General features: G+C 39.6%; 1 protein-coding gene across 3 annotated transcripts in view; it reads right to left on the minus strand.

The window, feature by feature from the left end:
• Positions 1–13,497, minus strand: part of clec16a (C-type lectin domain containing 16A) — a 53,375-nt gene that overhangs the window by 14,613 nt on the left and 25,265 nt on the right. For all 3 annotated transcript variants that reach the window (XM_085270729.1, XM_085270730.1, XM_085270728.1), the window contains exons 15-18: positions 10,535–10,579; positions 4,588–4,638; positions 4,320–4,448; positions 3,728–3,848 (exon numbers count right to left, since the gene is read on the minus strand). In XM_085270729.1, the coding sequence (XP_085126855.1) occupies positions 3,728–3,848; positions 4,320–4,448; positions 4,588–4,638; positions 10,535–10,579 (346 nt within the window). The remainder of the gene's footprint in view (positions 1–3,727; positions 3,849–4,319; positions 4,449–4,587; positions 4,639–10,534; positions 10,580–13,497) is intronic.

Below are 13,497 nucleotides of genomic sequence, written 5' to 3' on the forward strand. Positions count from 1 at the left end.
TAACATAAACGGTGAAGCTGGAGGACGAACACTAACACTTTTCCACTTATAAAAGTTAACGTGAAGGTTCCTCATGGTTAGAGACAAATGCAATCGCATGGCAGGATGCTATAAAAGGACCAATCTTCAGTCAGGAGAACAACTGAGATAATCCATCCACAATACGAGGTTAGTCATTAATATACTGCAACAACATGGGAATAGAGCAGCTGCCAGAGAATTCAACATTAATGAATCAATGGTACAGAAGTGGAGGAAGCAAAAAGAAAGAGTTTAATAAAGTTTGATTTATCTGACTGCTTTGTTTCGCTTAATGTGCCTTATAATCCCGTGCACCTTATGGTCCGAAAAACACTTACTGCACACTGCAGTTTAATGTTGCAAAGCACCTCTTTTTAACTTCAGTGGATATTATACATGGTTATGCTCAGGATATGTCAGCCCATTTCTACTGGAAATGCCTTTTGGTTAAACTTTCAGCAAGGAATTTGCATTTGCACTGTTAAATTTTTATAAAGCTTTAATGTACATAAAAACCAGCTTCTTGTTTAAGTGAAAATAAATGGAAGGTTGTCCTTTTGCGCTAGTAATGTTGTGGAGTTGTATTTTGTCTCGCATCAATTATATCGTCAGTTATATCGTTATCGCAAATTTTCAAATATATATCGTGATAAATATTTTTGGCCATATCGCCCTGCTCTATTCTCCAGCGAACTTGAAAAGTTTGTACTGAAAAAGGTCCTCTGTGGAGGACCAGTTTAGACTCGACGCTGGTTTCTGGAAACCGGAGAAGCACGAAAAATGAATTGTGAATGCAACTGAACATTGTTCACTTTAACTTTCAAAGGGTTTGGTCTTATTTCTTATGGCTGAGGTGATAATAAGGATTTTTACTGTGTGGACCTTTACAGGGATAATAAACATTAAGCTCCATATAAACACAGCCCACGTGAACTCTAAAGGCAATAGTAGAGCGCAGACATTTATCAAGGTTAAAACAACTCCATGCACACGCAACTGAATATTTGTGGCCTCACAAAAAAGCACAATTATATACTCTCCCACTCTGCAACACAGGGTGTGCTTTGAAATTCACCAAAAATGTGGCCCAATCAGGAAGCTTTTTTCCTCCATTATCCATTGTTCAATATAATAAAGTTTGTCAGCCCTTAGGGGGGCTAATTAAGAAAACATAAAGGATCCAACCCACACAAAAACACACACCCTACATTTTGGGCAATGTTCATGAATGAAAATGTCACACTTCCACTGCGTGTGTGACTATGCAACCACAGATTTATTCCTCCAGAGACTACATATACTAAAATACATATATGCTGTGTAATTTAAGAGTTAGTAAGAAAAATGTTGTGAATGGAGGCGGAGGCAGCCTAATGGTCAGAAAAAGAATTTTGTGGGTGGAAGGTAGCAGGTTTAAATCCCCCGTATACAGGAAAAACCCTCCACCCTGCATTATTACTCTGAGAAGTTGTGTTCTGAGTCAACCACCTTGCTTTAAAGACAAAGCAAACACAGGAAAATCTTTCAAACCATACAAGAGGTAAGATATATGACAGAAAATCAAGAGGCATAAAACTACTGGAAATCAAGTCAAACCTGATATGATCAAGACTCTGTTAAAGGCTATCTTTACCTTAATCTGCTACAGACTCTTGACTGGCATTTGGAATCATCAAAACATTCGTGGTTTCAACCACTGAATTAGACTTGAAAGGTAAAGGGAGCCATTTGGTTTCAATAGCTGTATTGCCATCTATTTGTCACGAGTGTGTTTGAGGCATCAGCCCGGCTTCCCAAAAGACGGGCGTGAAGAGACATCTTTCACTTATAGCCTGTTCACACAATCACAAGACAAAGAGATCACTTAACATAAGCCAACTGCAGCACAACTGTGACACTGACTGAAAGCAAGTTAAAAAAAACAAAGAGAAAAAAAAAGACAAATTGCTGAGACACTGGTTTGTTCCATCCATAAGGCCACAGGTTTACATCAACATGGTTTCCAAGCACCGACAGTGCAGCTGACTCAACAGATGAAGTGATAAAACTATAAAGGCCGCAGCTCACCAATACTCAATACTAAGGTAACAACCCCGGTGGAATTTATTAAGCCCTCTCGCTTTCTGTGGTAATTCTAAGAAGTCGATTTTATTGGTACTATCTTTTTAAGGCGATTAAGAAACACAATGTAAAAAAAAAACCCAAATACACGCCTGTGCAATATCAGAATATTATCATTACAAAAAATAAGACATCTTGATTGTCTTAATCAACGACAGCAGTAAAGCCGACTCTGTGATAGACAACCTGAATAAAAGCCCCATAATTTGCATAATAGAGCAGATATGCAGAAATGCTCATGTTTGGGGAACTAAGGTGGGGATACACATGCCTACATAAACAAAAAAATAAAAAACTACTTATTGATGAATAAAAATATAAAAATGATGGAAAGAAATCAAGCAAATACAATTTTATATCAAGTTTTTAAATACATTTATTATGTTATGCTTGCCCTTTATATAATTTTGCTGCTATGATTGTAGTAAAGTCTGCTTTACTGACTCATTTTATCCTTTCTGTATGGTTTAGGGAGTTTCAGTCTCGCGTCTTTACTGGAATGTGTTAATTTGTAAGGGCATGGCAACTGCATGCAACTGATATTGGTTTAATGATAAGAAATGGATTTGCCTTTGTCCTGGCTCAGAAACAGTATTGTGTCATTTGGCCTTTTCTAACATTAAAAGTATTAATGGTTTTTGCACATGCTGCTTAAGAAGCTATGCTGATGATTTAGTGTTTAGCAAATCTGTGTATTTCTTTTGGAATAACTCTGATCTTCATAAAGATTTCATGACGTGTTTATACTGCGAGCTGTTGTGACTGTGCTGATTGTTACTTCTCTAAAGGTGCGCTTAGTCTCTCTCAAACTGTTTTCAGATGTTTGGTTTTCATATTCTGTTTAGATACAACACCTGTACCAGCTAAAGAATATCGATTCTGCACTACTCCATTTCTTGAAATGCAATGTTTTTAATGCTGCTGCATGTGCACACGCACACACACTTATGTTGTTGTTGGTAGAAAGCGGACTTGCATCGAGAAGTGGTTTGCTATGAGGTTGACACCTGTACTCGGAAAACCGTGCAAAAAAAAAAAAAAAAAAGGAGCCACAGATGCATACAGAAACACGTACACAAGAAATGTTCAAGTATGGATTTGCACAGTTTGAACATTTGCCGTGTGAGACACTGTCATCACTCTCGCTCGCATTACTCTGCAGTTATACTTGCGATCCTCAACAGCAGAGCAGAGTTAACCACGTGTAAGTTTCTATTACGTCTGCATGTAACAACTACACACCTGTGCACAATATGAGAAGACGGTTCAGGTTATCTCTGTGTAAAATAAACCTCTGTGCACAGGTGTTTGTGATTGTTCCTCAAGCTCATCGCTGTGTTGCTGTGGGTACGAGTGCTTGTATGTGCATTTACCCACAGTAGTGTGTTGCATCTGTGCTGTTACCTACTGGGTGAAGCGCGTGACTGAGAGAAAGAGGGTGAGAAAAGAAATGTGACAATCTCGTGTCGTTATTCTTTTATCCTGTTGTAAGCATGGAAATAAATCTGCACAGCAGCTGTAGCTTGTGGTCTGGTATTACACAGTGTACATTGAGTATGCCTTTGTGTCTCTGTGTGCGTCTTACTGAGGTCTAAGACATCGTCTGTCTTGATCAGATCTTCAGGTCTGGTCAGAGGGAGCTGTGTCTCGGGTTCTCCTTGAAGCTGAAGTGATAAGGACCGCAACATGAAGAAAACCCGAATCGCCTGAAGAGATGAGAAAGCCCACTCATAAACAAACAGGCACAAACACATACAGAGAAATTGCATGCTACAATAAACCTTCTGTCTAAAACTGGCAGTTTTAAACAAAGGTTAAGAATAAACACCTAACAGTGCTCCTCTAAAAATCCTAATAAGAGTTTTTTTAGATGACGGATGCAAACCTTTGATCACAAAAAAACCTCCAAACCTATTTTAAAATTCTTCTAAGTGAAAATTATTTCACTGGTTTGCTTCGATGTGCCACAACCCTTCAAGAACAACTCAACTACAAGTCCTGATTGTCTGTGTATGTCCACTGAACTTGGGTGTGTGAGTGGATTTTCTTTTGCCTGTCTGCTTCTCATTTGGGAGGACTGAGATTTCTGGAAGTGTACCAAGAACAGCCAGCATGAGCTACAACAATAGATTTATCCAGGACACCGTCACTGAGCTTGTGTGTGTGGGCGGACGCACCCTGCGTGTCTTCTCCACGTCTCCACAAGGAAGTCTCTTTACAAAGTCAATACCGGTCAGAGGAGTGCCAGTGGGTGGCAGCAGTATTGAGGCATCCATCATTAGATACTCCACATTCAGTGGCTTACTCTGCAACATAGAGACGACATTGTGTATGAGAACACCCAGACCTAACAGCAGAAAGAGAAATGTGCTTGCAGAGTTGGGCTGATGTTTCATTTTGAACAGGGAGGGGAGGAAAGCAAATATTAAACGAAGGCTAACCCACCGTCATGCTCCTGTATTCGTCCTCAAACATGTCCAGAAAGATTTCTTCGCCCTGTGTTGACAGTGACATTGAAAAGACGTTTAAAAACAAGAGAAAACGGGGGCAGAAAATAAATACAATCAGTATTAAACCATTTTGGGTGAAAGGCTTTCTGGGGATTTTTTTTTTGTGGGTGCAAGTCTGTGCATGCAGAGTGTGAAAAAAAAACCCAAAAACACAGCATATGCAAGTGCACATTTTCCCGTAGATACATGTTAAGTAACACTTTTATATATAATCCTGTGCTTGGTTTATTTGGGTCCACGGTAAACTTCCCAGTGTAATGACATTCTTCTACTGTTGCACACAAGAAACAGAAAGTACTGTTCCCAAGCTAATATAACAAGCTTATGCATGCCCTGTCATAATAAACATGCTATTAGGAGCACAGGGCACAAGTCCATCTCATCTGTCAATTCCCATCAAAAAAATTAAGGTGTAATATTAAACAGAATATCCAGGCCAGAAAGAAACAAGACACAGACACATGTTTACGGTCTACAGAGTTCACGAGGATCTTTTTTGAGACACTTGATATGGTTTCGGTTTCTTTTTGACACCTTTACCTTTTGACACATTTGCATTACCTGCCTATGCGAACAGTTTGTCTATGACAGTTTAATAAGAACAAGGTGTTCTTCTTCAGTATAAAGTACATTCAGAATTGGCAGACGTAGAAAAGAACTGGTGACTTTTCCGATGTGTTCAAACACACCACCACCTGATTCTCTTTCAAACAGTGTATATTAATGGTGATATAATCAAAATAAATTGAGATTTTAAAAACTGAAATTAATATGTACTAAAAAAAAAAAAACCTCACTTTGTAGAAAGCAAGCCGTTTCCTGTCCAAAAAGAACAATTTGTCAAACAACTGAAAGGCGGGTCTTTTGGCATAATGTACTATAAACAGAGACACGGATAGACAGGGCTTTTGTCCTATGCCCAAGTGTTTTTAACCTAACATTCACACAGTCACACTCCAGTGGATACATCAGGGGCAACTCTGGGTTCAGTATCTTGCCCAAAGACACTTTGACCTGCAGACTGAAGGAGCCGAAAGATCAACTACCGACCTTCTAGATCGATACAGAAAGCTCTAAGATTTACGATCATTGATCTGAAAGTGATGTTCAAACAGAAGCAGACCTTTCAGCTGAATAATGATCCAAAACACATTAGCCAAACAACCGATGAATTTCTCAAAAAGAAATCAAGTAAAGGTCAGATCTAAATGGCAATTATATTAAATTATATAAAAGTACCGTAATTGTCGGGCTATAAGCCGCTACTTTTTGCACAAGCTTTGAACCCTGCGGCTTTTAGTCAGGTGCGGCTTTTCTAAGGATTGTCCATGATTTTTGTCATATCGTAAGACGATTTGTTTTGTTTGTTCCGCTGTTGTACGGCACTACGTTGCCTGGCGGAAGGGCATGTGATCAGACACACAGTATCGGGGTTCAAGAGTGGTATGTTGGTCACGTGTCCATCCGCCAGGCAACATAGTGCCGTACAAGTAGCGCGAAAAACAAACTTCAAAGTAGCGCTATGCGTTCAGCGGGAGTCGTGGATGACGAGCGGCGATAAACTTGCGAAAAGCAAGTTATGCTCAACTCCACCGGTGGATTCTGACAGCGTGGAAAAGTGTGAAAACATCCACGATCACCAACGGATTTCAAAGGGCTGGACTGTTGCATGATGGAGAGGAGGACACCGCCACGGCCCTTCTGAGGGTGTTCGACTCTGACACTGACAACGAGGATTTCTTTTGTTTTGAAAGTGACAACGAAGGAAAGAAGCTGAGAGTGGATGACGAAGCCATCCTGAGCCTGTTCGTTTCCGACACTGGAGAAGAGGACTTTGGTGGTTTTAGTGCGCAGGAAGATGGTGGTGAATGACTGACTTTTCTTCTTGTTAAAGCCATGTCACTGCACCTGAGCCTAAAAGGTTGTCTGAATCTATTTTTCTGGTGTGCTGTAGGTTATTGTTATGTACTACATTTGTTACTCGTTTATGAAGCACAGTACATGTTTTGTACTTGTAATTACCGCTACTTGTACATATACCTAAAAAGTTATGCAAATATGTACCCATAACTTGTTTTTCAAAATATTAATAAAAGGGGTGTGTCTCCAAACAGCCATCTCTTTCCTGACAATTCCCTTTGTGCATATTCTCTTATATATGATAAGTCAACATTGAAACCACTGCGGCCTTTAGTCAGGTGCGGCTAATGTATGTACAAAACAGGATTTTCCCCTGATTTTAGCTTGTGCGGCTAACATTCAGGTGCGCTTTGTAGTCCGGAAAATACGGTATTATATAATATGATGTGATATTATATAATATAAATTAGTAATTGTATTAAATTAAACTTCATGTGCTTGCCACAAAAAATAAAAATACTGGCAGGTGCCAGTGCTACCAATCAGTCTCTTAGTAGACACATGTATAGTATAAATGTGAAAATCCTTCTGGAGTTACTGCATTTCAAGATTGTCAGAAGACTTGACCTCTGACTTTGACCCTAAGGTTGAGGACACTGAGATTCGAACTTGTCTGAGATTTTAAGTAGATGCACCTATGGTATCAATTTCAAAATCAGTCGTCTCATTCTTGATTTATCACATTCACAAAAGTGGGTGTCCACGTCGGCCCATCCAGCGGGGTGACAACAATAGCCTACCAGTCTTTAACAGCTGAAGGGTAAAAACACAAAGACCTGTGCAGGTTGAAGGTATTGTCTTTTAACATACTTAGCATTAACTTGGTTAATTAGCAGCACAGGCAGAAAGCAAAACACTCAAATGTGTTATTTTCTGTTACTTTTTTAGCTGAAGGATGACACAGACATGACTTAAACGGACCGAAAATTGATTTTCAAGTCAAAACCGTAGTGTGATCCGTGGAATATTGATAATAGATTATCAGTATACTGCCAGCTTAACTGATTTTATTGCTTCAGCTATTTTTACCAAGTGTCTATGATTGCATATGAAAGTGAGGAAAACTCTTGAGCTGACTGTTAGTTCTTTACTTTTTGTGTCCAAGCGCAGTTTTCTGGTCAGTTTTTATTTACTCATATTATGTGCCTGGAGCACTGCAGACTTTCTAAAAGGTCTTTCAAAGCCAGTATCTGCTCATTTTCAGAATCTTTTTTTGATTAACCACTTAACACGGACCAATGAATCATTCAAGAATAAATAAAACACCTAACTCACAGTGGCGTGTCCAGCGGGGTGGCCTGGGGGGGTCACAGGCCACCCCCCCCAACCAGACTGGCCACCCCAGGTGCCACCCCAAAGGCAAAACAATAAAATTCAATCAAATATCAAATGTCCGATTATGTTTTCACGGTGAAGCTCAGATATCCGAGTGTAAGTGAATGCAGCATCGGCTTCTGCGCTATGTGCATCATGTTAGCAAAGGTAGGAGAGCCAAGCACGAAAGACGGCACTGCAGGAAACAATTTTTCGGTGAAAGAAAATGAGGACAGAATAAATGTCCCGGTAAGTAATATTAAGTTTGTTGAGTTTAGTAAACTTCGGTGAAATTAGAATACCAAGGAAAAAATAACACTTAAAGAATTATTGCAGCCGTCGAATATTTCAGACAGTATGCTACAGAGGGCAGCTAACATAAGAGTTATGAGTTATAAGATATAATCTAAGTCGTAACATTGCTGTATGGAGCTGCAGATTTGGTTGACGCAGTTTGTCCCGGACTTTCGCTATAATGAAAAAAAGACACAAAGCTGGAGTTATTCTATCGTTACGCTGCACAGCTGCCTCTTCTCTCATTCTCTCCCCCTGCCTCTCCTGTTGCTACTTCAATCATGAAACTGATCAATGATCAGCTGATCGCTTTTCTCTCTTGTTTATTTATTGCCCACTTTGCGACAGAAAGAGGAAACCAGCAGATGTCGCGCTAAACAACAGCAGCACGTTTAAGCTTGATCAGCTGTTGTTAGAATTTATTTAATATTACTTTCTAGTATCAGCTGATGTTTGCTGGAGCCACAGCTGTAAAGCTGCTAGTCTTGATGTCGGTTTGGATATGTGGTGAGAGGGACACATGAAGATGATACCAGGAGATGTTCTTACTGAATCATCAGAGCTGAACAGGTGATGGAGAAATAGGTTTACCTTTTAGGTGACATGAATGAGTTGAAGGGAAGTTATGAACTGTTTCTGAGAGACAAATAACACCAGGATCCTTTTCTAGGTAGCTGACAGCTGGTAACTGTGCAGGGGTGGATCTAGGAAAGTTTTGCCAGGGGGGCAGGTAGGGCATTAACAGGGAAAGGTGGGGCACAAAGAAATACTTTTCTTTCTTATTCTCATTTAAAATATCTAGCTTTTATTAAATAATTATCTAAATCTTACAACCAAAGTTTTTATCTGACGTAAAATGTATAGAAATCATACATATACCAACAAGACAGTGTACATATGGAAAAGATATATATAAATCTTATAAAGTTTGTATCTGTCTTGTGTATCTGTCTCGTGTGAAACCCCCCAACAAAAATTTTCTAGACACGCCACTGCTAACTCAAGCTATGCCCCAGTGTTGTGTCCACATGAAGAACCAATTTTAATATGTATCTTTAGGAGCTTTGTTGCTAGCAACCAGTCACAAAAATGATTTATTCCTCTTTTTTACAATGCAGTAAACACACAAAATCAGAATCTCACTGAAAAGCGGGGGGGGGGGGGGGGGGGGGGGGGGGGGGGGTACAAACAGGAAGGCCATATGAGAGAAAACCTAAATCACATTTCAAATGAAAGACTATGTCATTAATAAAGTGGGCTGAGTTTCCAGTTTCTAAGGCCAATGGTGTGCTCATTTTTCCTCCAGAAGAATATTATAGCACTGCTGATGTTTTTGCTCTTTGAACAAAAGGCTTCCCCCGTTAGTTTTTGCTTAAATACACTAAATTTTATATAGCACTGTTTTAAAGATGATCAAATATCCTCTTGTCCAAATAAATTAATCTCTTCAAATTTGTCCATGTCCACTGGATATGTTAAAGTTTCTGAATATTTAACTATTGTTTTTCTTTTGGTTTCTTTTTTTGTGGTTCATCAGAAAACCCTGTTCAAACTCACAGAACCATAAAAATTTCCACTCTGAGCTTTTAACTGCACCAATAAAAAAATTTTTCTCTGAAGGCAAAACCTCCAAATGAACAAAAAAACCAGCATTAAACATTTCTGAGTAGTTTTCCTTTGTTTAGTCACCAGATTTAAACATTTTTTGGTATTATTTTCAGTCACTTCTCTTCAACATTTTCCCAAATGTCGCAAATAACAGAATCATGACTGATGCCAAAACTGATATTCAAATTATCAAAATGAAACAGAAAGCCAGCTACCGGCTATTTAAGCATGCAACTATGACATATAGGGTATGGAAAACACTTTCAGTTTTGTCTCCTATACAGTACCTTCAGAGAAATGGCTCCAGTTATTGTCAGTGTCTCATGCACCTACAATAAAGTCTTATCTCCAGAAGGTTTTACTTTCATTTGTAAAGTTTCATTGTCAGACAAACCAGAATTTACCGGCAGGTGCTGATTGAACTTCAGTTCAGAGACTATTCAAGAAGGACTTGATTTAAAACCAGACTTTTTTTTTAACTTCCTATTTAGAGTCCTTGTAAATTATCCCTGTCTGTCTGGTAGAACAACAAACTTTACATTGTACGAGTGCCAAAAATCTCTCTTTGCAACATTAAACACTTAAATGTTTAACGCTAATGTCAATGTTAATCGCTGTGCAAGTTCTTTACACTTTTTTCATGCTGATATACAATTCAATGTGGGGGCAGGTGAGACATAAAAGCAAGGCTCTTATTTTTGTAGGTTAGCATATGAATGAGTGAATCTGTGTTATTATGTACTCGCCTTGTAGAACTGTCGCAGTAAATGCAGACTCTCTTCTCTGGCACCCTGCAAGCACAAACATGACAGTCTGAACAGTCATTCGGGTATCTCTCTCTCACACACACACACACACACACACACACACACACACACACACACACACACACACACACACACACACACACACACACAAAGACTCACAAATAAACATGTAGCATGCAAAAAGCACAGTACAGATAATAGTGGAGGATACAGGGTGAGATAAAACTGTAAAGGTTTTGCATTATATTTTGTGCTTCAACCGAAAGCAGTTTTTCCTCTACTAGAAGCTCAAGTCCGTATCTGTGTCAGATATCTGTGGTTTCATCTGCACAAAAACACTAAAAAACAAATTGCAAATCTTTTTTTTCTTTTCCCCCCTCTTCATCTAACTATTTATTGTCTCTCAGCTAGATGGTAACAGAAAGACCTCATATCAAATCTTTCAAAGCCAATAAGTGTATTTCCCATAACATGGCTCAATTCCTCTAAATAATTCTGCTATTGCCATTACTGGAAAATAACACAGTATAACAAAATGTCAAATATGCAATGGAATTTTCCAGATAAGTTGTTCTATGGGCATTGATAAGATATCGCCTCAGTGAGCACCACTTATCCAGCAACTTACTTTACTTGTAAAGGCAAAAACTGTGTTACTGACTGCTGTTCCTGAGAAAGACAGACATGTCAACAATACTTAATAAAAACCCACTAGTGAATTACATTCACAGGAACCTGTAAGTGTAATGCAACTGTAACGTCACTGCCTGTGTGCGTTTTAAATGCTGCTGTGATGAAAGTAATGATCTGAAAGTTAGTAAAATGGTTGATTATGGATGATTATAAGCTCTTCCAATGAGTTTAAAATGTAAGTTTTAGATTATATGAGCCATATGGCGGTGCAGCGGTTAGCACTGCCAGCTCACAGCAAAAAGGTCCTAAGTTTGAATCTAATCTGAAGTCTTTCTGTGTGGTTTCTCTCCTGCAAGAGTCCTCTCTGGATTCCTCTCAAAGTCTAAAGACAAGCATAGGGTTTGGTAAATTAATAATTAGGGATGGGTACCGGTTCTGACATAAACGGTAGTAACCAGACCGAAAAGCAGCGCACATTTCGGTGCTTTATTTCGGTGCTTTTTTTTCCTGAGCTGTGATACACTTCTAGCCAATCATTTTACGTTTCCGAGGATAGTAGGCGGGTCCAGGTACGTACGTTCAGTTAGAGCAGAGCTACAGATTAAAAATGCCCAAGGCGAAGCGGTCAAAAGTCTGGCTGTACTTCACAGCAAAAGATGCAAACTCAGCAGCCTGCAACAAGTGCTTTAAGCTGATACTGTGATACTGTCAAAGGAGGTAACACCTCGAATCCGATGAAACACCTGGCGACGCATAGCTTTTTTTTTTAAAAGCCAAGAAATGCGCTGTATTTGATAGCTTGCTGCGAGACCTCACACCGAGCACATCTACTGCGGGTGGGTTGCCTGTTATCAGACCCGGAGTTAGCAACATCCCCAAAAACCCGAAGAGGAGAGTCCTGGCCCCTAGCCCTGCCAGTGTAGCAGAAATGATGATGGATGATGATACAGCAGCAGCCGTTCTTCTCTGCGTGAGTAGCTTAATGTTGTTCGTGTGTAATTTACGTTGAGTAGGCTAACCACGTTATTACATTAATGCATGTAAGGTGAACTAGCAAACATCATCATAGCTACATGCGGCTGTCTTCTTGTTTGATGGCAGATACTCCCATCACCCTGGCCAAAAAGGCTAAAATGACCAAAGAAAAAGAGGGAAACAGTTAAACATGAGAGGTTTTTGGACAAAGTTTGTGTTTTTTCCATTGTTTAAGCACTGCTTCCAGCCAAGAGTGATACCATATATGCCCCATAGCTGCAGAAAAGGCTAACATTGTTATATTTTTACAAAAAACAGCTGAACATGAGAGGTTTTTGGACCAATTTTGTGTTCTCCATTCTTTAAGCACCGGTTTGAGCACCGTTTGAGCACCGGCACCGTTTCAAAAGTACCGATTTGGCACCGGTATCGGATAAAACCTAAACGATACCCATCCCTATTAATAATCCTAAATAGACTGTAGGTGTGAATGTGAATGGATGTCTCTCTCTATGTGTTAGCCCTGCAACAGACTGGGGACTTGTCCAGGGATAGGCTCCAGCTCCCCTTAGACCCTGAATTAGGGTAGGATGAATTATAGCCATGGTCAGATCACCATCTGTGTGATATTAGCCGTCAGACCTAAATTAAGCAAACAGGAGGCTTGATGTGCAGCATGTGGTAGGGTTGCTGTGCCCCTCCTGTGAGCTGATGCCCAAAATGCCCGTATAAAGGATAATCTTTTGTACAAATTGAACAGGAAAGCCAGTCTTGGAAACTGAGAGTTTATAGCAGTCCAAAGCCTGCTTGTTTGGCTAATAATGCTCATAACAAGCACTTCAACCGTCAACATAACCATTTAAGCTTAAACAGCCTGGACCCCCCCCCCCCCAAAAAAAGTGTGTCTTCATTACTATTAAACTGTGTCAGAGGTGGGAAATCCTCCAAGCAGAAACCCCCCAAGTGATGTTTAACCGATACCAAAAAAACAGTTAGTTTCACCAAACCCGCTGCAAAAAATAAAAGCTTTTAAAATGACCAAGATAAGGTTTCAGTTTAAAATTGTGAATTTTGTAAAAGGAAAAGGAACTCATTGACAGCTGTGCAATTTCTTCCTAGAACTTTATGTGCGTGCAAAAAAGCAAAAAACAAAGGCAGTATTACCATGAAGTGACAGAAAAGGAAATATAACTTCCCTGAAGGATGATCACAAAAAAACAAAACCCAGATATGTAAAACCGTGTGGGCTGCAGAAAAAATGGATGTCAGTGTTTAAACAGGGGGCAGATGGGAGGTCTGTAAAAATATCATCAGTCACTAAGTGGCTCTAACCA

The sequence above is a fragment of the Mchenga conophoros genome, linkage group LG4 (assembly GCF_057382185.1).
Source record: "Mchenga conophoros isolate Kocher_MC1m ecotype Shallow Benthic linkage group LG4, M_conophoros_male_GT1.1, whole genome shotgun sequence".
Lineage (NCBI taxonomy): Eukaryota > Metazoa > Chordata > Actinopteri > Cichliformes > Cichlidae > Mchenga > Mchenga conophoros.